At 30.7% G+C, this 27,296-nt stretch overlaps 1 protein-coding gene across 1 annotated transcript in view; it reads left to right on the top strand.

Moving 5' to 3' along the window:
- Positions 1-23,249, top strand: part of LOC115890363 (fasciculation and elongation protein zeta-2-like) — a 37,032-nt gene extending 13,783 nt beyond the window's left edge. Inside the window, exons 3-9 of the mRNA XM_030910571.1 lie at positions 15,931-16,033; positions 19,405-19,536; positions 19,600-19,732; positions 20,942-21,192; positions 21,252-21,327; positions 21,416-21,481; positions 23,077-23,249. Coding sequence (XP_030766431.1) covers positions 15,931-16,033; positions 19,405-19,536; positions 19,600-19,732; positions 20,942-21,192; positions 21,252-21,327; positions 21,416-21,481; positions 23,077-23,093 — 778 coding nt within the window. The 3' untranslated portion in view covers positions 23,094-23,249. The remainder of the gene's footprint in view (positions 1-15,930; positions 16,034-19,404; positions 19,537-19,599; positions 19,733-20,941; positions 21,193-21,251; positions 21,328-21,415; positions 21,482-23,076) is intronic.
- The last annotated feature ends 4,047 nt before the right edge of the window (positions 23,250-27,296 follow it).

Below are 27,296 nucleotides of genomic sequence, written 5' to 3'. Positions count from 1 at the left end.
AAAGTTTTGGTCTAATTAGGTTAGGTAGATGAATAAATGTGTGTTAAAACATTAATAAATAAAAGCACAAAGGAAATAAACACAACAATGTATTTTTTGTTCTTAACAGATAAAATTCCATCAGAAACATACTACAAATTCCATTATTTTAACTGGTTTATTCGAAAACATTTTCAGCAATTTTGCCAACGAGTTTTTGCAATTCTAAAAATATTTCAATGTAATATACAGTGTGACCCACTCAAGACCGCACCCTCCATAAAATCTGTGTTTATAGTCCGATTTTGATGATTTTTTTTCAAATATAAAGTTTCAAAAAAATGCTTTAGTGCTCAATGTCATGTTATTTCACAAAAACTAGGCCTACTTAATAAAGTTTTGTGGTGAAAAATTTGCAAAATCATATTAGCGATTTTTTTTTCAAAAATTTGAGTACACCCTACATTCGGCATCCCCAAAACAGTTCTGTACCAAATTTCGTTTAAAAATATTAATTATTAATAATTCTGCAGTTAAATTAAATAATTCTCTATTTTTGCCTATTTAACGATGAGTTATCCGTAACCCTTGAAAAAACAATCCACAACAATGGGTTTTATTAGCTGTCAATTCTTGCAGCGTAGAATTTGAATATTAATTTAATAGCACGCAGAAAAGTGTTGTGTCAGAAATATTATTTGCATTATGGAACAATTAAATATTAGGGATAAAATTGAAATTATTCGTTTAGTGGGTGATAACTATCTTCAAGCAGGAGAAGCTGCCAGAGAATTTAACAACAGACATCCCGACAGACCTGCAGTAAGTAGAAGCACGGTTCAACAGAATAAATAGAGTTTTTAATGGAACTGGTTGTGTGTCAAAATACTTACTAAAAACAGAAGGCCGGAACATCAGATAAATAGGCGGAATGAAGGAAATATTAGAATATTTTCGTAACAATCCCCTCGTGCAAGCATTAGAGGCGCCAGTGTTGATTTGGATATACCAAGGGAAAATATTAGGAGATGTTTGCGAACTAATAAAGTTAAACCTTTAAACCAAGATTTTACACACTTTGGAAAACGGAGATGATGTTAGACGATTAGAATTCTGCTTATGGGCTCAAGCAGAGTATTTAAATAATAGAAATTTCTTAAAAAGAAATTTTATTTAGTGATGAGCAACATTTAGTACAAACTGGGTAGTATCCTCTCAAAATTCGGCGATTCTGGGCAGTCAGAAAACTCTGAATGGGTGATCAATACACAAGAAGACAGTATTCTCAGAAATTAAATGTGTGGTGTGGCATACTTGGCATACTTGGCATTGATGATAGAATCAATTGTCCATATTTTTTGAGAGAAATTTGAATAGTCCAACGTTTTTTGAATTTTCACGATTAATGACTTTTGGGATGCAATACATAATTTACCATGCCAAACCCGTTTGAATTTAAAAATTTCAATTGGACGGATCACCTGTGCATAACGCGGCAGTTGTCAGGGAATGGTTAAATGAAAATTTTGAAAATAAGTGGATAGGTCGAAATAGCCCGCTAATTGAGTGGCCACCGAGATCCCCGGACCCTAACACCCCCTTGATTTCTTTCTTTGGGGTTTCTTAAAGCAACAAGTTTACAAAGTCTAGACCTCAATCTGTAGATGAATTACGTATTAGAATTACAGAGGCTTCTGCAAATATTACACCACAGCAGCTTAGGAATATAACTGTTAATCTAAGAAAAGATGCGACAAATGTATTGAACTGAATGGAGGGCTGGTAGAAGCAACTAGAATTATTTGAATATGTTTAACTTATTATTCGGTTATTGTGTTGCTTGTAGTATTTTTATCATTGTTTATGTAAAACTCGTTGTCGTGGATTGTTTTTCAAGGGTTACTTGATAACTCATCGTTAAATTGGCAAAAATAGTGAATTATTTAATTTAACTGCAGAATTATTAATAATTAATATTTTTAAACGAAATTTGGTACAGAACTGTTTTGGGGATGCCGAATGTAGGGTGTACTCAAATTTTTTGAAAAAATAGCTAATATGATTTTGCAAATTTTCACCACAAAAACTTTATTAAGTAGGCCTTGTTTTTTTGTGAAATAACATGACATTGAGCCCTAAAGTACATTTTTTGAAACTTTATATTTGGAAAAAAAATCATCAAAATCGGACTATAAACACAGATTTTATGGAGGGTGCCCGGTCTTGAGTGGGTCACACTGTATATATATATATTTGTGTTCTTTTAAAATCTTAAATTTTAAGCAATATAATCAATATTAATGTGGTGTATATTTAAATTTATATAAAAAAATGCTTCATTGAAAGTTTCTTTATATTTTTCAAACTCTCTGACCTAGTTTTACAGGTTACAGGCGAGAAACATTTAAAATTTGAGGAAAAGGTTTTTGAATTCGTGGAAACTTTCCAACTAGAACTAGAGAGCCGTAAATTTGTCAAAAAATACGGATATTTTGGAGCCAGTTTTAGGTTTATTACTGCTGCAGTAGGAATATTAAATAATTTAATACATAATATCCAGTGATGGCAGTCTCAGTAACCCCGTCTCAACTATTTAATAAGATGGGTTTTATACAAAGTATATACTAAATCTGGAAAAAAATTGTGTCGGAACTTGAATTATAGTGTGATTATTGTGAATCTAAAGAATGTAGCTTCAAAAATTGTTACTTGTGAAAAAAAATAATGGAACATCTCTTCACTAGTAATTTTTTAAAAAAATTGAATTTTTTTTAATTTTTTTTTTACTTTTTAGTTAAAAACATAATGTCTTGATAATATGACAACATAGGTATTAGATAAATTTATAAAAAAGAAACTCCAGAAAAGATCCAGTGGTTCGCAAAATTTTAGTAAAAAATACATTTTTTTTTGAAAATTTTCAAAGTAAAATAACTTTAACTAATTTGAAAAACAATAAAGGGAAAATATGTTTCTTTTATCGAGATCTACCAGTCCTGAAAATATTTGCACTTATTTAAGACTTACCCTGTATTTATGTAATGAGTAGTCAAATAATAATATATGAATTAAGAAATTCGTAAATAATAAACAGAACATCAGCATCCCTACTATCAATTTAGCTAAATTAAGCTCTTTACAATTTTAAATTTACTTTAATTTATACTACATATACACATTTACAAATTAAGGAAATTTTTGTGGGAGTAATATATTATGAATCACTCGTTGTTCAACACTTGTTAGAATAATTATGATCTGAAAAAGAAACAATAAGTGTGGGCTCTGAAGGTTGTTAACAGTATAATTTTTACTGTATTTTATAACGATTTAAAACAAAATTTAACTTTAACTTTCAATCTAGAGTGCCATGGATGTGTTAAAAACATTAAGTTTTAATCAAGGAGCCTTGGAAAAATAGATTCGATCATCTAATGTTTTTAGTGTCATGTCCTGGCCAGTTAAAAGATGCCCAAATCGTATTTTTAATCATATCTCAATTTTTTCAAATGGAACGAGGGTGGATCATTAACATATTTGGAAAAAGTATTTTTTACGAATAATTTTGTACCACATACTTGGTATTTCGAGTCAAATTGTCGTTATGAATCGCATGTTGCAATTTCAAATAAACCATATTCGAAAATGTCAAAAATTGACATATGATATGTCATTCAATTCAGAGTGTCATTTTCTATTAAATAAAGTAACAAAATACCGAGGGTGTCATTTAAAAATCAAAAGTTATAAGGGAAAATCTTAGATTTTATTATGAAGGACTACATGGATAAATAAATTCGCTTCATTTTTGTTGAAATTCCTGCTATCATACTTCTCAAATTCTTTCTTACTAAATTTACCTCAAGTCGAAACTCGAAACTGATACTGTCGGGCTTTGTTATTCGATACCCATAAAATTTTCAGGTATATAGAAAGTTTTACCTCTACGTGACAATATCCAATAAAAGTTCTTTATATCGTGCAGCTTTTTGGAGTTTTAGCACACACGTTTGTTATATAACTGAATTACCAGGCCACGAGGGTCAAAAGGTTAACAAAAAGGCAGATCAAATGGCCAAACAAGACTCATCAATGTCATTATAGGCCCTGAACCCTGAACCCTGAACCGTGCAGGCAACATGGTCCAAATGAGGGCAACCAAAGTCCTAAAAACTAAAAAAATATTAAATTACTAGCGTGTACCAGCGACTTCGTTCGCGTCGAATTAATCATTTGTAATGGTGATGATAAAGAAAAGCAAGAATTTCCATTAACATACAAACTGGATAAAATTTTCTCACATTTATGTCAGCATGAGAAAAAACAATATGGCGATATTATTATATAACTTGGTAATATTTGAGGGGTAGTTTCATCTCGTTGGAATTTGACTTTCGAAAAATTCCTTTGCCAAAAATAAGCTTTTTACGTCAAGCAGTTTAAGCAGAATCGTGGTTAAGAAATTACCCAGCTTTTTGGAACACCCTGTATGATTTTTTAAAAAAATTCAAAATATGTAAAAAACCAAATAAATTATGCTTGTCCAAGCGTTTTCCCGAAAGGCTAACCGTTTTTTAAATAACAAAAACTGTAATATTTGAGAGGCGTTTTCACCTTCTTGGAATTTGAGATTCGTGAAACCCTTCCTTATCGAACCTCTACACCCCATAGTCAATCCGTTTACCAAAAATCAGCTTTAAACGTCAAACAATTTAAGCAGAATCGTGATTACTCAATGGTCATATTTTATGAAACACCGTGTATAAATTTATAAAAAATCTTAAAATATGTACAACAAAATAAAATATACATGTTTAAGCGTTTTTTCGGAAACTTGACCGTTTTTTAAATAAAAAATATTGTAATATTTGAGGGGTGGTTTCACCCTCTTGCAACTAGAATTTCGAAAAATCCCTTCTATCTAACCTCTACACCCTAGAATCAACCTGTATGCCAAAATTGAGCTTCTTACGTTGAGTGGTTTGAGCAGGATCGTGATTAATGAGTATGTCACTCATTTAAGGATTTTATATATTAGTATAGATATTTATAAAAAAAATATCATATCATATAGATTTTATTAGTGAAACTGTTTCTATCTGGGGCTCTTTATTGAAAACGATTTATTTTTATAGCCACCAGCCTTGAAAGTAATCATACTCATAAAAAAGAATGTCTAGTAGAGGATTAAGGGATGGATTTGAATGATTCAGAAATGCGAAAACTCTTTTTTATGGTTTGTGGCGTCGCGACGGCCGCTCTTATTCATAGACGACGACGCCTCAAAGTCTGACCCGCTATGCGGTCATAAATTTTCAATAAAGAATTCAGAGCAATGTCGAGACAGATACTCTAGAAAATACTATTTGTATTCATTTAAATATTATTATACCAATAATTATTGTAGTAGATCTCAAAGTGGAATTTAACGAAAACTAAAGTAATGTACAACGAACTAGTAGACAGAAAAGGCATTCTAATAAATAATAACACAGAACTGGAAATAGTAGAAGAATACATATATTTGGGACAACTAATACACAGCTCGGTATCTCTACTGCCAGAAATCAACTGAAGAATTAAGTTTAGCAGCGAGTACATAATATGGAAGAAACTCAATCATATTTAAATCTAGAATGCTACTTTATCTAAAGAAGAAAACATTCGACCAATATGTACTACCAGTCATGACCTATGCTTGCAAAACCAGGACTCATTATAAGAAAACTGCAGGTCACACAACGCTCAATGGAACGAAATATACTGAGAATAACCAAGAAGGACCGAAAAAGAATAGAGTGGATATGACCCATGTAAAAGATGTCATCCACAGAATCAGATCCCTCAAGTGGCAATGAGCAGGACACCTGGCAAGAAGGACGGACAACAGATGGACCACAAAAATTACAGCATGGTACCCACGAGGAATTAATAGACCTAGATGAAGACCAGACCTGAGATGGGACCATGATATCTGGAAATTAGCAGGGATAACTTGGGCCAGCCATAGCCAACAATAGACAACAATGTGTCCAACTACAAAAAGAGTATCTAAACATGTGAGAGAGGTAACACCATAATTGGAAATAGTTGAATAAGCTGAGAATAATGACGATACCAATGATACAAATACATATACGATTAGCATTTATAGCCTTCGACAAATTAGAACATATTCTAAAGAACAATACGATCCTTATAAATCTAAAGCGAAAAGTATATAACACTTGTTAGTATTCAAATTATAGAAGCAATTCTGGACTTGCAATCAATCGACTGGCTCGTGAAGGATCTGGCCGCTTAGGGTGCCCTAAGATTAAGGGAATCCAATCTGTGGAACCAGACCAACTACGGTCACTCGAGGATATTGCCAGTGATAGGAAAAATCATGGTGAACACGAGTCCACATCTGCTAGACCAGAAAACGGACTATATGCTCACCAGACATAATTTTGGAGAAAAGATAAGGATTCGCATCCCGACAAGAGAAGAATGGGAAAGCAACCGAGTAATGAACACTCAAGAGATAGCAGTCTACACAGATGCTTCCGCAAATTCAGGGGGCACAGGTGTAGGCATCTTCTCAGAGAAACTGATGTCTGACGATCTTTGAGGCTATCGGATGGCTGTAATGTTCTACAAGCAGAGGTTTACGCCATAAAGGAAGCGGCTAGATGTATACGAGAGAAAATTGCTGATAGACCAATAGGGGATACAGTGATATACTCTGACAGCTTGGCCGCTTTAAGAAGCATCACCATGTAATCAGTGAGATCGAAAACTGTAATGGAATGCCGAGAAGCACTGTCCTGGCTGCGTCGGGGCCGGGCTACTCTGTGCTGGGTGCCAGACCATAGCAATGTGGTGGGCAATCAGGAAGCAGACAGACTCGCTAAAGGCCAGTGGAGAGGCCGTGGCAGATGACCCACCACTTGTGACCATCAACAGACTGAAGGTGGCTATAGGAACTACCATCAAAGCCAAGCAGCAAGAGATGTGGCAACACCGTGAGGACTGCGCTATAGCTCGAAGAATATGGCCAGTGGTAGATAGCAAAAAGACAAAACAACTACTAGAGCACAAAAAGGACCTAGTACGCATAATTGTAGGTGTCGTCACTGGAAACTGTCCCACGGGGGTAAACCTCGTAAGATGGGAAGTTTCCGACGACGACTACTGCAGAGAATGCGGAGAGGAAGAAGAAACCATAGAGCACCTGCTGTGCTACTGTCCGGCATTGGAATACCGACGCTTTAAAACTTTAGGGCAAGGTTTTTTGGAGGGACTACACGAAGCAGCAGAAGCTGGGAACTTTGCAAAGAGCTGGAAGTGCTGTAACGCAAAGAAAGAATGAGAGGAAGGTTTGGTAAAACAATGCAGGGGTATCGCAATGGGCCCAAGGCCTCCGAGTGAGGGATCAAATATGATCCCAAACCCCAGCAACCTATAACCTAATCTAACCTAGCATTTAAATTAAACTCTTGACAACTCAAAGAACTATGGAACGATGCAAATATGCTAGGTTGCTAGAGGTCTGTCTACGAGACAAAATTCGTAATGAAAACATCAGGAGGCAGGAGTTACCGGTATAATTCAACAAGTGGCTAAAACGAAATGGCAATGGGCTGGACATGTTGCTAGACTGGATAAAGACAGATCGGCACGCATAGAATAACAGTGTGGAGGCCAAGATAACCTAAAAGAAGTGTGGGACGTCCACAGAAACGTTGGGTGGACGATATTAGGGAAATGGTAGATAAAGGGTGGTTAAATACAGCACAAAGATAGACCTATTTCTAGGTGTGAATGAATGTGGGTTGAGGAAGAAGGAAGAAGAAAACTGATATGTATTTTTAAATAAAACTAGGTGCACGGTGTGCCCCGCCAAGTCCAATACACCCTATCCAAGAAATATCATCCTTTTCTCGAAACAATTCATGACACTTTTAACACCCCTATTTACAAAAAACTTGTAAGATATCATGTAAAACCTAGTCAGTTTGTTTATAGTTAGTTTCATATCTACAACTTTTGTTATAAATTGTTATCTAATCAATTACCTATCATCATTTATAGTGACCATATCAACATTGATCAGTCTTTAACGTATAACAATCATGTTCTGTTTGCATCCAAAAGGCTTATGCTAGTCTTAGACAATTGTACCTTTATGCCCTTATCGCGATTACTTAAATTTAAGTTGAAAACTAATCTATGTTAATGCTTTTGATTTGTCACACTTTTTCCATATTGGTTCCACCTGTTTTTTTTTTCTCAGAGCCTATAATATGTTCGTGATAGTTATCGCATACAAAAAACGCAAAACGCATGTCTGAGGTACATCTTCAATCTCATAGAATATGACCATGTAATCATGTAAATTGACTTAATATGAAGAACAGACAACTCTTAATCACTTTAAATGGGAGAAATCTTAAATAATCTTGAGATAACGAAAAATTGGGTAAGAATAAAAATAAATAACAACCTGAGATCTTTCAACAACTGATCATGACATGTGTTTTTACTTTCAGGTCATTTAAAATGCATCCATAATTATAATTAGTATTGTTTTTCATGGTTTTCTAACCCTGAAAACGCTACCGCCCTTACAGCGCTGTTATTGATTTGTCACGTTGTAGAGGTAGTGGGGGGAATACAGAGGGGTTGTTCAGTGACCTTCTTCGTCTGGTGAGTCATGCGCACTAGGGGTGTGTTATAGGGGGGATATGAGTCAAAAATTGTTTTGGATACGTTATATGTGGGGTAAACAGGAGGTAAACAAAGGCTGTTTATTTTGTTGGGGTGTCTTTATTTATTTGTATTAATCGTTATTTATTATACAAGGTGTTTGAGGGAGCATTTTATACAAGCAAGAATGTTTTAATTTTCTTAAGTGGATTAAATGCAATTAAAACATGATATATGTATATATTTAGTTAAAATTATACAAATTTGATAGAAAAAATTAGCACTAAACATTATTTTTAAAAATTAAGAAAAAAAAAGCTTCAAAAATGTAAAATTTGGAGTTTGTGTCATAAGAATTTGCAAAGGTTTTTTAAAAAACACGGAAAAAAACAAGAAGTTGATGATGGCATTCCATAGCAATTTTTGCGGAAGCTCCAAGAAGCAACTAACCATAATTTAGTGCCCGCGAAGTCTAGAGAACATTACGAAACAGTAGCTTGCCGAATTTAACGAGCGGAATAAAGTTATTTTACTCTGCTAGTGGGTAAAAAATTAAACGCTTCATATAAGTGGATAAACTGCCATTTTGTATGGTTATGGATAAACAAATTATTTTTGTTGAGTTGTACTTTTTTTCATAAATCAGTTTTAAAAAGAGCATCCTTTTATTAACGGTAAATTACTAAAAGATAAATATTTTAGCACAGAATCGTTAATTACATAATAATTAAATACATATAAAAAAAAATATAGATGGTGTGTTCTGGGATACATTTTTCTACGAATATTATAGGGTGTAAATCGAAATAACTCAATATTTATTCAGCATTTATAGGTTTTAGCTTGTCAATTTTGATAAACCATAAAGACGTTCAAATATGCACATTTGAAACTTTATCCAGTCTCGAGCCATATACAGAGTTGTTCACCACATACGACACGGAGTATTGTAGCTAAACGATGAGATTTTTACAAATTGTAAGTTTTGGGTTCGATGAAGGACTATTAGAGGTACAATTTAAAAATAATTTTACAAGATACAGAGTGTCCCAAATAAGTAAAAAATATCAAAGTTGTATTTTTTTTAAATGGAACACCCTGTATATTATTACATTTTTAGTTTCTACGATTAAAATTAAGGTTAATTTGATAAAGGTTTATTACACTTAAACCTTACCGTTTTTGAAATATTTTCAATTTTGTGAAATTGCAGTAAAAATTTTAAGGCTTCATTTCTCCAAGGGTATCAAAGTTTTTAATACTAAATATTTACTGAAGTTTATATACTGATCAGTTATTGTGTTGCAATAATAAAAAATAATACTACCTTATACAGAGTGTCTAAAAATTTATTTTAAATAATTATTAGCTTCAAACGGCAATAACTTGTTTAATTTAAATGGAACACCCTGTATATTTTACGAGAATCAGATGCACAATTTGATTGTCTATCATTAATCTTATTTTTAAAGATGTACCAAATTTTTAAAGAGTACAGATACTAATATTGTCGATATAATTCGTTTATTTCATTAAAAAATAAAAAAAACTGTTTAAATATTTGTTAAAGAGGACCAATTAATATGAGTCCAGTATTCAAACTACATTAACTGACTGTTTGCGTTGATTAATAATAATTGCTCCAAATACTAAAAAACTGAATTTTGTATGGGCATTAGACAGTGTGATAAAAAGTAACACCTTAAAAATGATATTTCATTTTTTAATAAATGCTTATTTATAACTACAGAGACTTTAATTTGATAACTTATTATTATATTGATTTCTGACTCAAATCCACATTTATTTATAATAATTTAATAACGAACACAATTAAGTATGTAATTAATTAGTATATGGGCGCAAATAATGGTGTTATATTTAATTAATGGTATACTCTTTTATAAAGATTTAAATAGTTTTCTTTTTGCATACAAATGGGCTAGTAATATTATCGTTTTGCTAAAAACGATAATATTACTAGTCTGTACATTTTGTACATTTGTTGCTTTAAAAACAATCTAAAATGTCAATATTCCATTGATATATTGATAAATGAGGTCTAAATTATAAGAAAATGCATTTTATACGAAAACTTGAAGGGATAGGTAAAAAATGGTATAATACAATTTGATAGACAATTTAATTGTGCATCTGATTCTCCTAAAATATACAGGGCATTCCATTTAAATTAAAGAAGTTATTGCCGTTTGAAGCTAATAATTATTTAAAATAAATTTTTAGACACTCTGTATAAGGTAGTATTATTTTATTATTGCAACACAATAACTGATCAATAAATAAACTTCATTAAATATTTAGTATTAAAAACATTGATACCCTTGGAGAAATGAAGCTTTAAAATTTTTACTGCAATTTCACAAAATTGAAAATATTTCAAAAACGGTAAGGTTTAAGTATAATAAACCTTAATCAAATTTACCTTTATTTTAATCGTAGAAACTAAAAATGTAATAATATACAGGGTGTTCCATTTAAAAAAATACAACTATGATATTTTTTATTCATTTGGGACACTCTGTATCTTGTAAAAATATTTTAACGAACCCAAAACTTACAATTTGTAAAAATCTAATCGTTTAGCTACAATACTCCGTGTCGTATGTGGTGAACAACCCTGTATATCATATACATTTTAAAATAGGGCATCATGATATACGAACGTAAATTTAAATTTCAAATTGTTTTGTTTTATCCTTTTTGGATTTAATTTAAACTTTTATTTCGATTGCGAAATATCGGTGGTGTATTATATCTAACCGTGGACGGATATTTAAATTTATTTAAATTTTTTTAGGCGCAGGAAGTATCTTTTGTTTTTATGTTTGTAACTTTATTGATACAAACTGTGAAATATAATTAGTTGAAAATTCTACATAAAACAACAAAAAGGGAGCAAATGAATGTGGAAATAAAAAAAACTTACTAAAAGAATCCGCACACTATACCTCTCGTATGCAGAATTTTATATTCTATTAGATTAGGGCTTAATATGAGCTGAATTGTTAATAGTTTTCAGGAAGCTGGATTCCCCTTATTTTGCCTTAAACCTGAAAAAAACTAAGAGTATTTATACTGTTGAAAAATATATTAATACAAGTCTAAAATAATCCAAACTATACTTTTGTATATGCGCAGAATTTTATATTCTGTTAGAAGTTAGTTCTTAATATGGTCTGAAATGTTAAAAGTTTTGGCGAAGAGCCCGGGAGAGATAGCGATAGTATTTAAAAGTAGTCATGTAAGTAGTTGATTTAATCCATGCATACTTTCTTTTTGAGCTACTCTTATTTACTGCTCTGATGATTACGTGAACAAAGACTGTTTTGCCGTCAACAACGGTAAAATCGAAGAAGTTCCTCTTTACAGTAAATGCACTCCCTGCAGTGCACAGGCAAAGAAGAGATCGGTGAAGAACCAGTTTGGACCTATAACGACCTTGCGTTAAAAGTTGCCGAGAGAACCATCGTCTAAAGAAAGCTTGGACATCAGTAAAGCACTATGTTCGTATAATCCGTTATAGAGAGAGTCACGAATGCAGATTGATCTTTTTTTTATTTTTCATTTCTTTAAACTTTCTTTAAAAAATTTCTGATTGGGAGCCTTTTCTATTTTGATTGATTAGGGTTCCTTCTTTTACAGTAATGTTTGTCTATAATATTTGTCCGAGGGGTATGCATAAAAAAATAAAAAAAGTTTTAATATAGAACGAAAAACTTCTTATCAAAAAAGTAACATTTTTTATAACAAGCATTAACTTCTAAAAGCGAATATCTCCAATAAAAATATGAGCTATTGGGATGAATCAAAAAGTAAAATATCGAGAAAAGATGCGCCTTCATGATAAAGTACTTTTTAAATCCATTACTTTATTAAATATTTCCACAGGGTGTTTTAAACTTTCGGCCCAATAACAACATTTTTTCCATAGCAACTGTTAAAATTGCCTTATACATATCTATCAAAAATAGTAGATAAAATAGTACTTTAAGGGTAGATTAAATGATACTTTAACAGCGAGGATAGGTTAAAAACTTTATTTCTTCTCGCACGTTTTTTAATTGCTTCCATTTTTGAAAATTTTTGTATTCCTTTTCATAAGTTATTCAGGATTTAAATGGAAGTAGTTTGGATATGGCGTTTGTCGCCTCAGCTTGAATATTTGTTAGTAATTTACTTATTTCGTTTTGAGCCATTTCTAGCTCCAACTCAATCAGCAATCGACACGAAAGGGAATTAAAAAATATTGACTCAAAACTGACAACTAAAGAGACAGCTTTATTTATTTGTCAAATTACATAGAAACCAACGCCAACCCAGCACAATATTTTTTCTATTCGTATTAAATTCCTTGAAATAATAATTTCTGAATATTTTTAAAACGTAACTCGTTATGGAAAAAAATATTGTTTTATACACGACGATAAAATTGCATTATTGTCTCCCGAAATTAATTCACTCGCGATTTCATCGCTTGGGATTTCATCGCTGTACTGGCTATGTTTTTATGATAACTGGCCAGAATTCATTCAAATAACTCTGTTTAGTATTAAACGACATTATGGAGCGTAGACATCTTAACAGAGACGAAATGCTAAGGGCCATGGTTATGCTTGAAGCTGGAATGCGCCAAATCGACGTAGCTAGAGCATTAAATACAACGCAAAGTGTAATATCGCGATTAAGTGCACGCTACCGTGAAAGTGGTGATGTTGCTGAAAGGCACACAGAGCGACATCGCATTACTACCCCTCAGCAAGATCATTTTTTACAATTAAATGCTCGACGCCGACCGACTCTAACAGCACCAGAGCTTAGTTTAATTCTCCAGGAAACACATAATGTAACCGTGAGTCCTGACACTGTTCGCAATAGATTAAGAGAGGTCAACTTAAGAAGCAGACGCACTTGGAGAGCTCAACCCTTAACGAGAGGAAATCGAGAGGTACGATATTTGTGGGCTCAAGATTATGTTCAGTGGTCGAATGAACAATGGGCCAATGTTCTCTTCACGGATGAGTCACGCTTTGGAATTCCTCGGGATTCGAGAAGGCTTAGGCTATGGAGAGAACCGGGAAATCTTATTCGGTTGGATCATGTTCAGGAAGTGCACCCTTATCAAGGTGGAACAGTTATGGTCTGGGGAGGAGTCCAGTTAGGCCGAAAAACCGATCTCGTTTTTCTTGAAAGGTTTCTAATAGGACATATCGTGATTTAATTCTTTAGCCTATCGTGTTACCATATGGCAATGATTTTGGGAGAAACTTCATTCTCATGCATGACAATGCACGGCCTCATACAGCCAGAGTGGTAGTGAGTTTATCAATGCTCATCAATTAAACATCTTACCCTGGCCGGCACAATCTCCTGACCTCAACCCCATCGAGCACGTATGGGACGCGGTCCAGAGAAGAATTTTGAGAATGGGTATGCCTCGTGAAACTCGTAGGGATCTGGTTCGGGCCGTGAATGCAGCGTGGCAGGCTGTACCTCAAGAAGAGATCGACAACCTGATCAGGAGCACGGAGAGACGATGTAGGGCTGTAATGAACAGTAGAGGAGGCCATACCCTTTATTAAGTAAAAATGGTTTTATCTTTTTTATAAAAAAATCATGGTAAATTTGAAAAATTCTGTAAATTTCGCATTTTTATTTCCAATACGTCCTGTAAACTATTTGTTTATTTTAATTGTATTATATCAGAAATGCAAATAATAAAATTACTGACACTGGCTGGATAAAATGGTAATATCCCTAGACTTTTCCGGTGTGTGTATATATAGAACTTTATGGTGTCCATTTTTCGGACAGTGCAGTATTTTTTATCCTAAATCGATGTTTTTTCACTATTTTTTTCTGTTTCTTTAATGATGTTTGTATAAAATTTTAAATAAACTAACTAATTAGTAGGTATTGGTTGTATATGGGCATATTATAGAAAGTAACTATCCATTAAGTAATTGCTTTATTTTCTTCTTATTATTCCAGTCATTCTTCTGAAACGTAACGTAATGTGAGATCGGCGAGTATTTTGACTAATTTATTTATTTATTTACTCTCTGGTAGACGCAATATTGTGAAAGTTATTTCTCAACATACATATACATATATTTAATTTAAATAAATGCAAGTGAATCTATTGGATCAATTATTATTATTCATTAAATATAAAACCATGCCGTGAACTCTAACTATTTTTAGTTAAAAAAAATAGTTTTTATCATTTTGGCATTGAAATACTAGGTCAAAACTATGGAGGTGTCTAAAAATAAAATTAAATAATGATTTTTTATAGTATTTTATCCTATATTTCACAACAAAAAATAAAATAATAAAAAAATATAAAAAATATTTAATTAATTTCATATTACGTACTGTTTTTTTTTTGGTTTAATTACTCTGAACAAATTAAGGGTTTGCCATGTATAAATATATTGCATATATCTCAGTTTTTTTTATGCTTGTGCAAATAATGACTTCATATATTACCACAGAACATAGAAATATCCTTAAAAGGCAAAAAGCTGGTAAAACAGCTTGGATTTATGGAGATTTCTGTATTTTATCTTAATCTATATACTATAAAACAAACACAGAGTGAACAGTTAATTAACAATTAAAAAATGTGTCACTAATGTAAATTTTGTTAAATTTGTTTCCTTCACATTTTTTGTCTTCTTTTGTAGAAGTTTTAAAAGAGATCTCTGTTAATCTAAAAGGTACAAGAAATACAAAAATACAAATCAAATCCAAAGAATTTATTTACCAATTTAATGCCAAATTTCAACTACTTAATTTATAGAATATTTTATAAACACTAATTTCCTATTTAGACATTACTTTTATTTAGATATTTAAAACTTATATGAAGTCTGTACATTATCAAATTCTGTTGGCAAATATATTATTTATTTCTTGACGAATACACGAAACGGAAGTACGTAGGCTACGTTAGACAGGAAGTTGACAGAATAAAACTGTCTATAGCAAAAAAGCTCTTTGAATTTTGCTTTGTATCGTATACGAAATAATATTGTGCCTTATATTACTTACTATATTGCATTAAAATACTGTTTATATAATTTAATATTTACTTCCAATCTTAAATATAACACTATTCTTCCACAATTTAACCACAATAATGATCTAATTGTAAAAACAAATAAGTACATAGTACATCATCGTTACGTTTAATTTGTAAAGTGATATGGCTGACTCAGCACTATTTTTTTTTTGCAGGATGTGGTGGACGATTACGGGAAATTTTGGAAACATTCTGCCAATCGATTGGTCCAAATCGTATGCCAGGAAATTACAGATCGATTCCCTACATTTAGAACAGGTAAATGTAATTTTCTTTTTTTATTATCTGCCATTTTATTATTACCAATTTTTGGCATGGTTTTTTGTTCAAATGCGTATACAGGGTTGTTCACCACATACGACACGGAGTATTGTAGCTAAACGATTAGATTTTTACAAATTGTAAGTTTTGGGTTCGTTGAAGGACTATTAGAGCTACAATTTAAAAATATTTTTACAAGATACAGAGTGTCCCAAATAAATAAAAAATATCAAAGTTGTATTTTTTTAAATGGAACACCCTGTATATTATTACATCTTTAGTTTCTACGATTAAAATTAAGGTTAATTTCATAAAGGTTTATTACACTTAAACCTTACCGTTTTTGAAATATTTTCAATTTTGTGAAATTGCAGTCAAAATTTTAAGGCTTCATTTCTCCAAGGGTATCAAGGTTTTTAATACTAAATATTTACTGAAGTTTATTTATTGATCAGTTATTGTGTTGCAATAATAAAAATTATACTACCTCATACAGAGTGTCTAAAATTTTATTTTAAATAATTACTAGCTTTAAACGGGAATCACTTGTTTAATTTAAATGGAACACCCTGTATATTTTATGAGAATCAGATGCACAATTTAATTGTCTATCAAATTGTATTATACCATTTTTTACCTACAGCTTCAAGTTTCCGCAGAAAATGCATTTTCTTGTAATTTTAAATTCATTTATCAATATACCCATGGAATACTGACATTTTAGATTATTTCTAAAGATGTACCAAATTTTTAAAGAATACAGATACTAATATCGTCGATATAATTTGTTTATTTCATTAAAAAAATAAAAAAAAAACTGTTTAAATATTTGTTAAAGAGGACCAATTAATATGATTCCAGTATTCAAACTACATGAATTGACTTTTTGCGTTGATTAATAATAATTGCTCCAAAAAGTAAAAAACTGAATTTTTTATGTGTATTAGACAATGTGGTAAAAAGTAACACCTTAAAAATGATATTTCATTTTTTGACAAATGCTTATTTGTAACAACAGAGACATTCATTTTTATAACTTATTATTATATTGATTTCTGATTCAAATCCACATTTATTTAGAATAATTTATTCACGAACATAATTAAGTATGTAATTAATTAGCATTTGAGCGGAAATAATGGTGGTATATTTAATTATTGGTAAACTCTTTTGCAAAGATTTAAATAATTTTCTTTTTGAAAAAATGGGCTAGTAATATTACCGTTTTGGTAAAAACGGTAATATCAACAGTAAATTTTTATCAAAGCCACCTAAAGACTTTTGCCTGGTATTTTACTGTTTTTTTTTTGTAAAAAAGCCTCTCAATTTACTCACACTTTTTTGAGTTACCCTGTGGAAGTTAAAATAGTTTTTTGAAATAGAGCTTAGTAAAAAATCTCTTATAGTCTTTTTTAGATGACTTACAAATGCCCGGTGTACTGTTGTAGAACCCTGTATAATATATTTGAAGCGTTCACGTGTTAAAAAAAGCTGTGTTACAGTTCTTCGAAACGACAAACGTCATTAACAAGCGAGCTCTAATTTAAAATAATTATTTTAACAGATGAGGTAGTCCTCGTCTGCCATTATCGTTTGATATAAATATACCGTATATATTTGTCTCTCTCCATACTAAGCACAATGTGTGTGGGACAAATTATTTAGAAAGGCGAAATAAAAAAAATAACGCACATCTGGTGTATATTATGATTGTCAGTCAGATGACACATAATAACAATTGGTTTTGAAAAGAATAACACTTAATACACAGCTTCCAAAATTCTTCTTTAATTTTTTAGAGTACTATGTATCAATTCTGTAGTATTATACGACTTATACGGGTAAATCACAATTAAGTAATAATTTTGCATATTATCAACATACGATAAAAAAAACGGTGTCAAAGACGGCTGGTAAATGACAGTGGATGATAATTTTGGCGTGGTCAAGCCCTTGACGTCATTTACCTAACCCGTACTTTTCTTTATCTTTTGATGACGCTTACTGGTCCAAGAAAATAGGCCTTCATATACGCCGAAGTTTAGGTAAAAACTTGAATTTTTCATTTTTTGAAATATCTAAAAAAGAAATGTGAGATTTTTTTTTAAATTCACCCTCAAGAAGGGGTGTAATTAAAATTAACCGAGATAGGGTGGCTAGAAGCTAGGGGATGATAGTAGAAATGTAAAAAAATATATATGTAAGTTGCTGAAAAATTCATATATGTATTTAACATTTTTATTCAATTTGTTTTGGAAATTATAAATTTTAATCAAGATTTTTTTTTAATTCACCCCGGGGTTTCAATAAAAGCTGTCCCCTATAGCTTCTGGCCACCCTATCTCGGTTAATTTTGATTTGAGTAAAAAATTTAGAGACAATTTTTATGTAAAATTGGATGCTCTACAACTTTTTTTTCTAGTTCTTACTGTTTCTCCGAATTTTCGAAAAAATAATTTTGTTTATTTATTTCACCCCTTCTGGGGGGTGAATGTAAAAAAATCTTTCACAATTCGTTTTTAGATCTTCCAAAGTAACATATCAAAAATTCAAGTTTTTACCAAAACTTCGTATTTGAAGACCTATTTTCTTGGATTATTACATCCAATTGGCCTTAAGAAAGTTCTACATAATTTATTTTTATATTGAGAAAACTTACTTTGAAATAGTGTAGTTTAAAACATGAGAATTTTTTTTTCGAAATAGATTTATGTCTGAATTTTTTTTCAATCTTAAAAATTTATGATAAAACAGTTTTTGTCGAACCTTTGTCACAAATATTTCCAAATTTATGATTTTACCAAGATACTAAAATCGACAGAAATGTACTATATTTTTTCGTGAAGTAGTGCACACAAGTATGGACGAAAAATTGTTACTCTCAACAACATTTAGGTGGCGTACCCTACAAGTAGGAGTCATGATGATATTGAAAAAAAAATGATCTATAATGTCAAAAAACCCCCAGTCACCAATTTTCATCCAAATATCGACGTTAGTTCAGATATAATTTGGAAAAAAACATAAAAATTACATAAATAGTTTGTTACTTGAATTCAGTGATGCACACTAACCACAATCTAGGAATTTAATTTGATAGTTTTTATAAGGATTCCGATGTTTACCACAAGGAATGTACTAATATGGCTTTCCAGAGCTATGACTCAACAATTAACTGATACATTTTAAGAGTATTATTTCTTGGTGTGCCTTACATTGATTTTATTTTATTTGAACTATTTAAACAGCGACAAAACAAATTTTTGTTGCCTTAGTCTGGAAACAAGCTGTAGAAAAATTATACAGAAACTTATTTTTTGACACATCAACAAAGGTTTATTTTGAGAGTGTTGTTTTTAATTTTTCAGCAACCACAAACACCTGAAGACGACCTAGACCTCTCCTCTGAAGACGAGGCTGTAGCCAACGATTTGGACATGCACGCCCTTATTTTGGGTGGTATTCAACAGGAAGCAGAACCCTTAAAAACAGCAGATGAAGTATGTCATTATTTATTTATGCTTAAACTAAATAATTACAACTAAAAATTAATATTTTTGCAGGTTATTCAAGAAATTGATGACATGATGCAAGAAGAAGAATATTCTATGGACGAGAGTCCTAGAGATTCGTTTGAGAACAGCGAGGTAATGGAAAAAGCTAAAGAAGTTTTGGCATCTCCTTTATATGAAGACAGTAAGTCAAATAAATATGTATACCGGGTGTTGCATCGTCGGACGGGACATAGGAAATCCCATGTAAATTTTAATGGGGTCAATTATTGGCTTCCCTAATTATTTTAGAGAATAATTCTATTTAGGTTTATTGAAGAGCACTAAAACCCACATTCAAAAGAATAACTTTAGATATTTTTGATTAGCTCGTTTACGAGTTATCGCCGATTTCTTTTTAAAGATTTCTCCTTTCTTATGGCCCTGTATTTACTTATGAGCACCAGTCAAGGTAAAAGATAACTGTCAAATGAAGTTGTCATTTCAGAAATTTACCTATTTAGTGCTTTATTGTTATTGAAAACTCATTCCTACATCGGAAATCTTAAAGATGTATTTATAAATACAAATTAATAGGAATTAAAGTAAAATAAAGTAATCAATTACAAGGTTAATTATAGTATTATTACAATATTCAATAACTTATTAATTTAGGTAGGTACTATTAAATTGTTAGAACTTTAGGATTTAAGAAGATGTTCAAATATTCCGAAAACGCTGTAGTGTGATCTATTCCTATTTCATCCTCAAGTTTCCTTGTGCTGATCTTTCCATCATTCCCTTCCACGCACAATAAAACTTCCAAGTCGATATCATTTCTTGCATCTTCTCTTTGTTCATGCCTTGCTTCACAGCTTCAGTTATTTATTAGGGTACCTTTGGTCTCAAATCTCTGGATATTCCTTGCGATTGTAGATTTTCCAGGTATCGGTCTATTCGGATACAGAGCAGCAAACATGTCCGACACTTTTTGATAACTATTTCCTTGATAATACCATTTAATCATCAATACTTTTTCTTCGGTAGTATAATTCATGGCTAATATTTTCGATGTAGGTATGAGTTTTTAATAATAATAATAAAGCACTAAATAGATAAATTTCTGAAATGACAACTTCCTTTGACAGTTATCTTTTACCTTGACTGGTGCTCATAAGTAAATACAGGGCCATAAGAAAGGAGAAATATTTAAAAAGAAATCGGCGATAACTCGTAAAGATCAATCCTAATTTATGTCATATACTAACATACCAAATCTCGTTTTTTTAAATGAAAAAAATAAAAAAGTTATAGGGGTGAGTAACTTTTGAGACGCACCCGCTATATTATTGTCTTAATACTTTCAAAAGCAAAAAATACGATTTTTAATACATTCTCTGTTTTTTTTCTCTAGAATTGAAGGATCTAAGTCTATCCCAACTAAATGAACTCTTCCTTGAACTAGAAGTACTGATCAGAGAGTTCTCAGAAACTCTTATTACGGAACTGGCACTCAGAGACGAGCTTGAATACGAGAAAGAACTCAAAAACACTTTCATTTCACTGTTATTGGCCGTCCAGAACAAAAGAAGACAGTACCACGTTGAAAGGAAGAGAAGTTCGAAAAGTAATTCAGTTAAAACGCCCAGTGGACTGGACCCAAAGGTAATGTTATTTAGTTTGGTTAAAATATAACTTTTAATTTTTGTCCCTGCCTTTTTCAGTATTTGACCACTGTCATTCCTTACCATATAGATAATGGTACACCAGATAATCAAACTTTACAAGTTCTAATAAAAAGTAAGTTTGTTTTTTATTATGAATAAAATATATCGTATAGCTATAATTAAATAATTTTCTTTAATATTTATTTGTTTATTTTTTCTAGTTCTAAAAGCTATTAATGAAGATAGTCCCACTGTACCCACCTTGCTTACAGATTATATATTAAAAGGTAAGATCCGTTCTTTTAAATACCGTACGATCGAAAAAAAACGGCGTCCAGTTAGCTTGGAAATGAACATCTATGACATTCCCCATATAATTTTATATATAAAATGACAGCGATCTTCATTTCACAGCCATCGCTGACGCCGTTTTTTTTCTCGATCATATTGTATATTTCATAGTGTTTTTTAGCCTGTATGGTACTTTAATAAACTACTTTTAAGATTTTTTACAAGAATATAAGAATTTAAATCTGTCAATTCACCGGTCAGTTGTATTTTCTGTCGGTTTTGGATGTTCTGTCATAACCAACATGAGATACAGGCCAGAGACATCGATTTGTGACGTCACCGCAATAGTCGGGCTTTTGAATTGTGCCATATGGTACTGCCTATAGTTTTTGCATAAATAATAGTATTTATTGATAGTTTTGCCAGATATAAATATGAAAAATATTATACACAAAGGTATTAAAAAATAACATTAACTTTTTATCGCGTTAAAGTAATTGAATGGCATTAAAATTTAGATCTAAAACACGAATATTAATATGAAATAAACAACAGCATAAGATGAACAGAATAAAATCCAGATAATAAAAAGCATGTCCTAAAATTGCGTTAGCGAGTATTTAGCAGCTAGTAATAATATACCTTGTGATAAAGTTTCAAAATATTAAAAAAATTGAAAACTATACTTTATCGACAAGTTAAGAAAATGTATTGTATATGATAAGGGCAGAATACATTTTAAAGTTTAATTAAAAATAATTGTAAAAATTTGCCTAACATATTTAAAAAATGTGGATATCAGGTAGCATTAACTATTATCATTAAGTAATTTGTAGTTCGATGTTCAAGTAACCATTTCCATAAATCGTAAATAAAAAGATAAAGATATTTTTTTTATATAAAATACTGAAATAAAGTACAAATCATTTAATTTCTTTAAAATATATTGCCATTTCATAATAATAATAATAATTTTCAATATTTATTTCATCCTGAATTTCCAAATCTTGTTTTCTTTCATCGGGATGTTTTCTCTTTATGGGAACATGCACAGTTATATAAGAGGGTTGATTTGGAAAAATTGTAGGCACAGCATCTTCTGTAGGTTTTGGCCGTGAAACTAATGAAAACAATTGGTTTGTTTACGACCACTAATTCTCGACCACTTCGATAGAACTGTCAAAACAGTCAGGCCTTGAATATGACGTTAGCCACGGTTCTGTCTGTCAGAACCTTACCTGGCTCTTTGAACAGACTATAGCTACAGCAATCAATCTATATAATATTATTTCAAGTACTTATACAGGGTGTCCCAGAAATAAGTGCCAGTATTTTAAGGGGTATTTTTTAATTTCTTGTACATTTAATCTACTACCTATGTTGCCATATTATCAAGAAATTATTATTTTTAAATAAAAATTGCGGATTTTCAAAAAAAATGTTATATAGGCGTATTTCTAGGGTTGCTACCAGTTAAAATACTTGCACTTATTTCTGGGACACTCTGCATATTGTTATAAAACTAAACTTAAATAGAAAATCTAGTGATAATTTCTATATACATAGCTAAAAACAACCTTTTTTTTTCTAGTTATATGCCCAACGTAAACCAATACTTAGGATAGAATAAACTCGCACAAGAGTGGTGTCGTTTTTTTGACAGATCTAGCAAAATATTTTTAGTTGTCACTGATATATGACGTCTGTATATGACGTTACGAAGGAATGGATTCCGACAAATTTTTTTGACTATTGATTAAGGTATTTTTGCATTTTTTTTCCTTTGTAATTTTTTATGATTAATATCGTGTGATCGAATAAAATCTATGTCATGGTAGGCTTAGCGAAATAACGTATATACATTTTTTTTCATTTGGGCTTTATTACGACGTTTCTTACTATGACATTGTTTTTATTCGATCATACATGTAAAAATGAGAATATTCAAGAAAAATATTATTGTTATGATTAATCAAACATAAATGAAGTGTTAACTCAATATAGTTTCCCTAAAATATATATGCCTTTTATTTCAAATAATTATTCTTGAATTAAAATAAGTTTTTTAATTTTAAAATGCATTTTAAAATATTTATGGGTACAGTTTGTTTAAGATATTTAGACACGTATTGGAAAAAAAATAGAATTTATATTTTCGATTGAAGGTTAAGTATTGTTTTATTTTTTTACTTCAGAAAGTCATTTTACTTTTGAGCGAATTCACTGTATAGAAAATAATATTTTTTATTTTTTTAGTTTATCTGTAGTTAAAATAATAATTTTTGAGTTCTTTTCCCAATATACAGTGGTGGGCTAAAAAGTATGGAAAATTTTTAATTTGTCATTTATGCTGAGAAATTAAAATATGAAATAAAACGACTTATATATAATCGTGACCTACAAATAATTTCCTACAAAACCTAATACATTTAAATAAAAATTACAGTTATCAAAAAATATATAAAAATTATGAATATTTTCTTGGTCAAAAGTATGGAAACTTAAGAAGAATGTTTTATTAAAATTCAAGATAATATAAAAATTACGAATATTTAGTGGAATATCCCTTTTAATTACTTCTCCACATCTTCGTGGCATCGAATCGATCAATCTCGTACAATCTTTACTGGAAATGGCCGCCTATTCAGTTTTTAGCACTTCCCATAATTCATTTTATTTCATTGAACATTATGTTCATTTAACCAATTTTGAACAAACTGAGATTTGTGCTTGGGATCATTGTCTTACTGGAACAACCATCTGAGTGGTATTTCTTCATCAGCATGAGCAGCATATTATTCTCCAACATGTCTTTGTACAAAAAACGGTCCATTATCCCATCAATTTTAACAAGAGGACTAACAGAGCGAGAAAAACACCCCCCATACCATTATACTCCCCCCCCCATGTTTTACTGTGAGCATCTTGTACTTATGGCTGTACCGTATACCTTTTGGTCTTCGGACATAACGTCTCCTGTCACTACCAAACAGTTGAAACTTGTTTTCGTCGCTAAACAGTACAGTATTCCATTTCTGATAAGACCAGGTGAGATGATCTTGAGCAAATTCAAAGCGGGCCATCCTATTTTCTTTGATAGTGGTTTCTTCAACGCAACTCTTCCAAAAAGTCCCATGTCATCCAACATTCTTCTCACCGTGCGTGAAGACACCGATATTCCCCTTTCACCCCTTTCTCGAGAAATGTCTGTGGATGTTTTTCTTGGATCTCCCATTGATATTCTCTTCATTACTTTCATTGTCCGGTTGCACAACTTTCTTGGTCTTCCTAAAAGCTGTTGAAACGTTTCGTTTTATTAAATTTACAAATTATTTTTCGAAAAAAAAAAAAATTTTTAAAAATGTTTAAATTTTTACTTATTTGAATTTGTTTATAACCGCTCTTGTGTAATTCAACTATTTTATTTTTTAAACTGTAGAGAAATATTTAGACTTGGCATGATGTTTATTTATCTGAAGCAAATCGTACCGTTTATCAGCTTAAACTAAATAATTTTAATGTATTTATTTATGGTTTCCATACTTTTGGCCACAAGAAATCTATTGTTCTCCTACAAAACTGCTAAACAGATTTTTTCGCTGTGTAATTTTGAATACTTTTATTTGCTGATAAGCTATTCATTTATATTCCTGAGAATTTAAGCATAGCAATATTTTCTGTGATATTTTAAAAAGTAAAAGTTTCCATACTTTTGGCCACCACTGGAATTTTGTTCAAAAAGATTTGGACACGCTGTATCAAAGAGATTGATAGGGACAAAATCAATCAAAGGAAGTTGATTTATTATAAAAATGCATTTTATTGTGTCATATCTGATTCTAGTCTACTTCTTTTTTATTTTAGACTTAGAACCTAAGTTTATATAATTATAGATGTATTTTTGATCATTTAATATAGAGACATACCGTGATCGAAAAAACGGCGTCACAGTCCAGCGAGTCAAATCTACTTCATCGTTTAAATAGTATAGTTTGGCGAATTTTGACGGTGCGATAAAAATTATCGTTCATTTTTATTATAAAGGTTACCGTGACGCTGTTTTTTTCGATCGCGTAGTATTTAATGTTGTGTACGTGGATTCATACCAACCTGCAGCTTTCTGTGATTTTGATATTTTATTTTGCAAAACTTGTATTGATCGTATGTCATATAAATATAATTATTTTTATTTGTATAAAATTGCGAATATACTGCGTGAATGGACATTTTTTTTAATGCTCTGAATTATAAAAATGTTCGGATCTTTCAGAGAGAATCTTTTGTTCTCCTTTGTATATATTTTTCAGATTATCACAAAGTAATTCAAATTTATTTTTTCCTAATAAATATCTTTAGAACTCAATATACAGGGGACTCTTCATTCCGTAAAACGCCTATATTATTAGCTGTAATTAAGTATTTTAATATTATTTTGTTAAAATATACACAGAGCGATTCGGACTATACGTTTGAATTTGTATAATAAAATAAATATTTTTAAATGTGTAAAAATCTAATCTTTATATCCTGATATTTTTATGGATTTTTTGGAATTTAAAAAAAAATTCTGTATATAAAAAATGTGGTGTTTTTAATCACCACAAAAGCCCTATAGAAAAATTAAACAATAACTAAATAATCATACACGTTTATATGTATAAATAAAATAGGTGTTTTAAAAATATATTAACACAAAATATATTTAGATTTCAACGATTTTAAAAACTGACAGTTAAAACACAATAGTATTATTATAACTTTATATTGTTTTAAATCATAGGTAGATATTTGCAGTAATTTGTACAAAAGCGATGTAACATATAATTACATAATGTTTATTGCTATTTATTTTTTTAAACAACCCTCTGTACCCATGTTCTACGCTTTCTTTGCCTGTATTTAAGGTGATTTTTATTTTGATGTTTCAAAACCAATAGATTTTTAAATTATAAGACTATTTCTTGCTCTGTAATTGTTAAAGCTATAGCCTATATACGATGTTTAATTGAATTTACTAAAGTATGTAAGTTTAAAGATATGAATTGTGGATTTTTTTCATCCTTTTCGAGGAATATTAACTTTCCTTTCGTTCAGAAAGCTTAAATAAAGACCACTTAAATAATTGTCTTGTTTTATTTCTTAAAGAAGAAATAGTGTTTTTAATTTTCTGAATTTATCTGATAAAAATTTGTTGAATATAATTAATAAAATTAATTTTGCAACAAAATACTTTTCTAAATTTTAAAATTTAGGATATAGATTTAATAAACGTCTTTTCGTATAATTTCTGATTTAAAACATAGATGGCGCTAAATAAAATTAAGTTAACTTTGCCGTGGAAATACTAAATTGTAAATTGTCATTACTTAGGATTATTATTGACTAAATAAATGCCTTTAGTGTAATACAGCACTAGGTTCATAGATGGCACTAAATGCAATACGATTAATATTACCGAAATACTAAAATTTAAAAAATCATAATTAAACATTTTTAAAAATATTTTTACCAGTAGTAAATTAACCATTTAAGCAAATAAATAAACATACTTTTTCTTCTCTCTATTAATTAACACAGATTGTTTATTAATTGCTAGTTCAGTTTCGTAATCTTTGTTGGTCAAACATTTTGTTCTTTACGCCTGTGTTGCCAAGATATTATCGAAGTCCTGAAACTAATCAAAATCAGTATTTTTGTAAGTATAAAACGAATTATACCGTTCAAAATCATGATAAATCTAATAAACATATAACGTAAACGTTGTTTCAGCAGAATAAATAATATTTCTTCTTCTAGATACAGCATTATTTA

Source organism: Sitophilus oryzae, unplaced genomic scaffold, assembly GCF_002938485.1.
Source record: "Sitophilus oryzae breed Bouriz unplaced genomic scaffold, Soryzae_2.0 scaffold_863_pilon_pilon, whole genome shotgun sequence".
Taxonomy (NCBI): domain Eukaryota; kingdom Metazoa; phylum Arthropoda; class Insecta; order Coleoptera; family Curculionidae; genus Sitophilus; species Sitophilus oryzae.
Note: the sequence above shows the minus strand (reverse complement) of the source record. Positions and strands in the feature narration are given on the sequence as shown.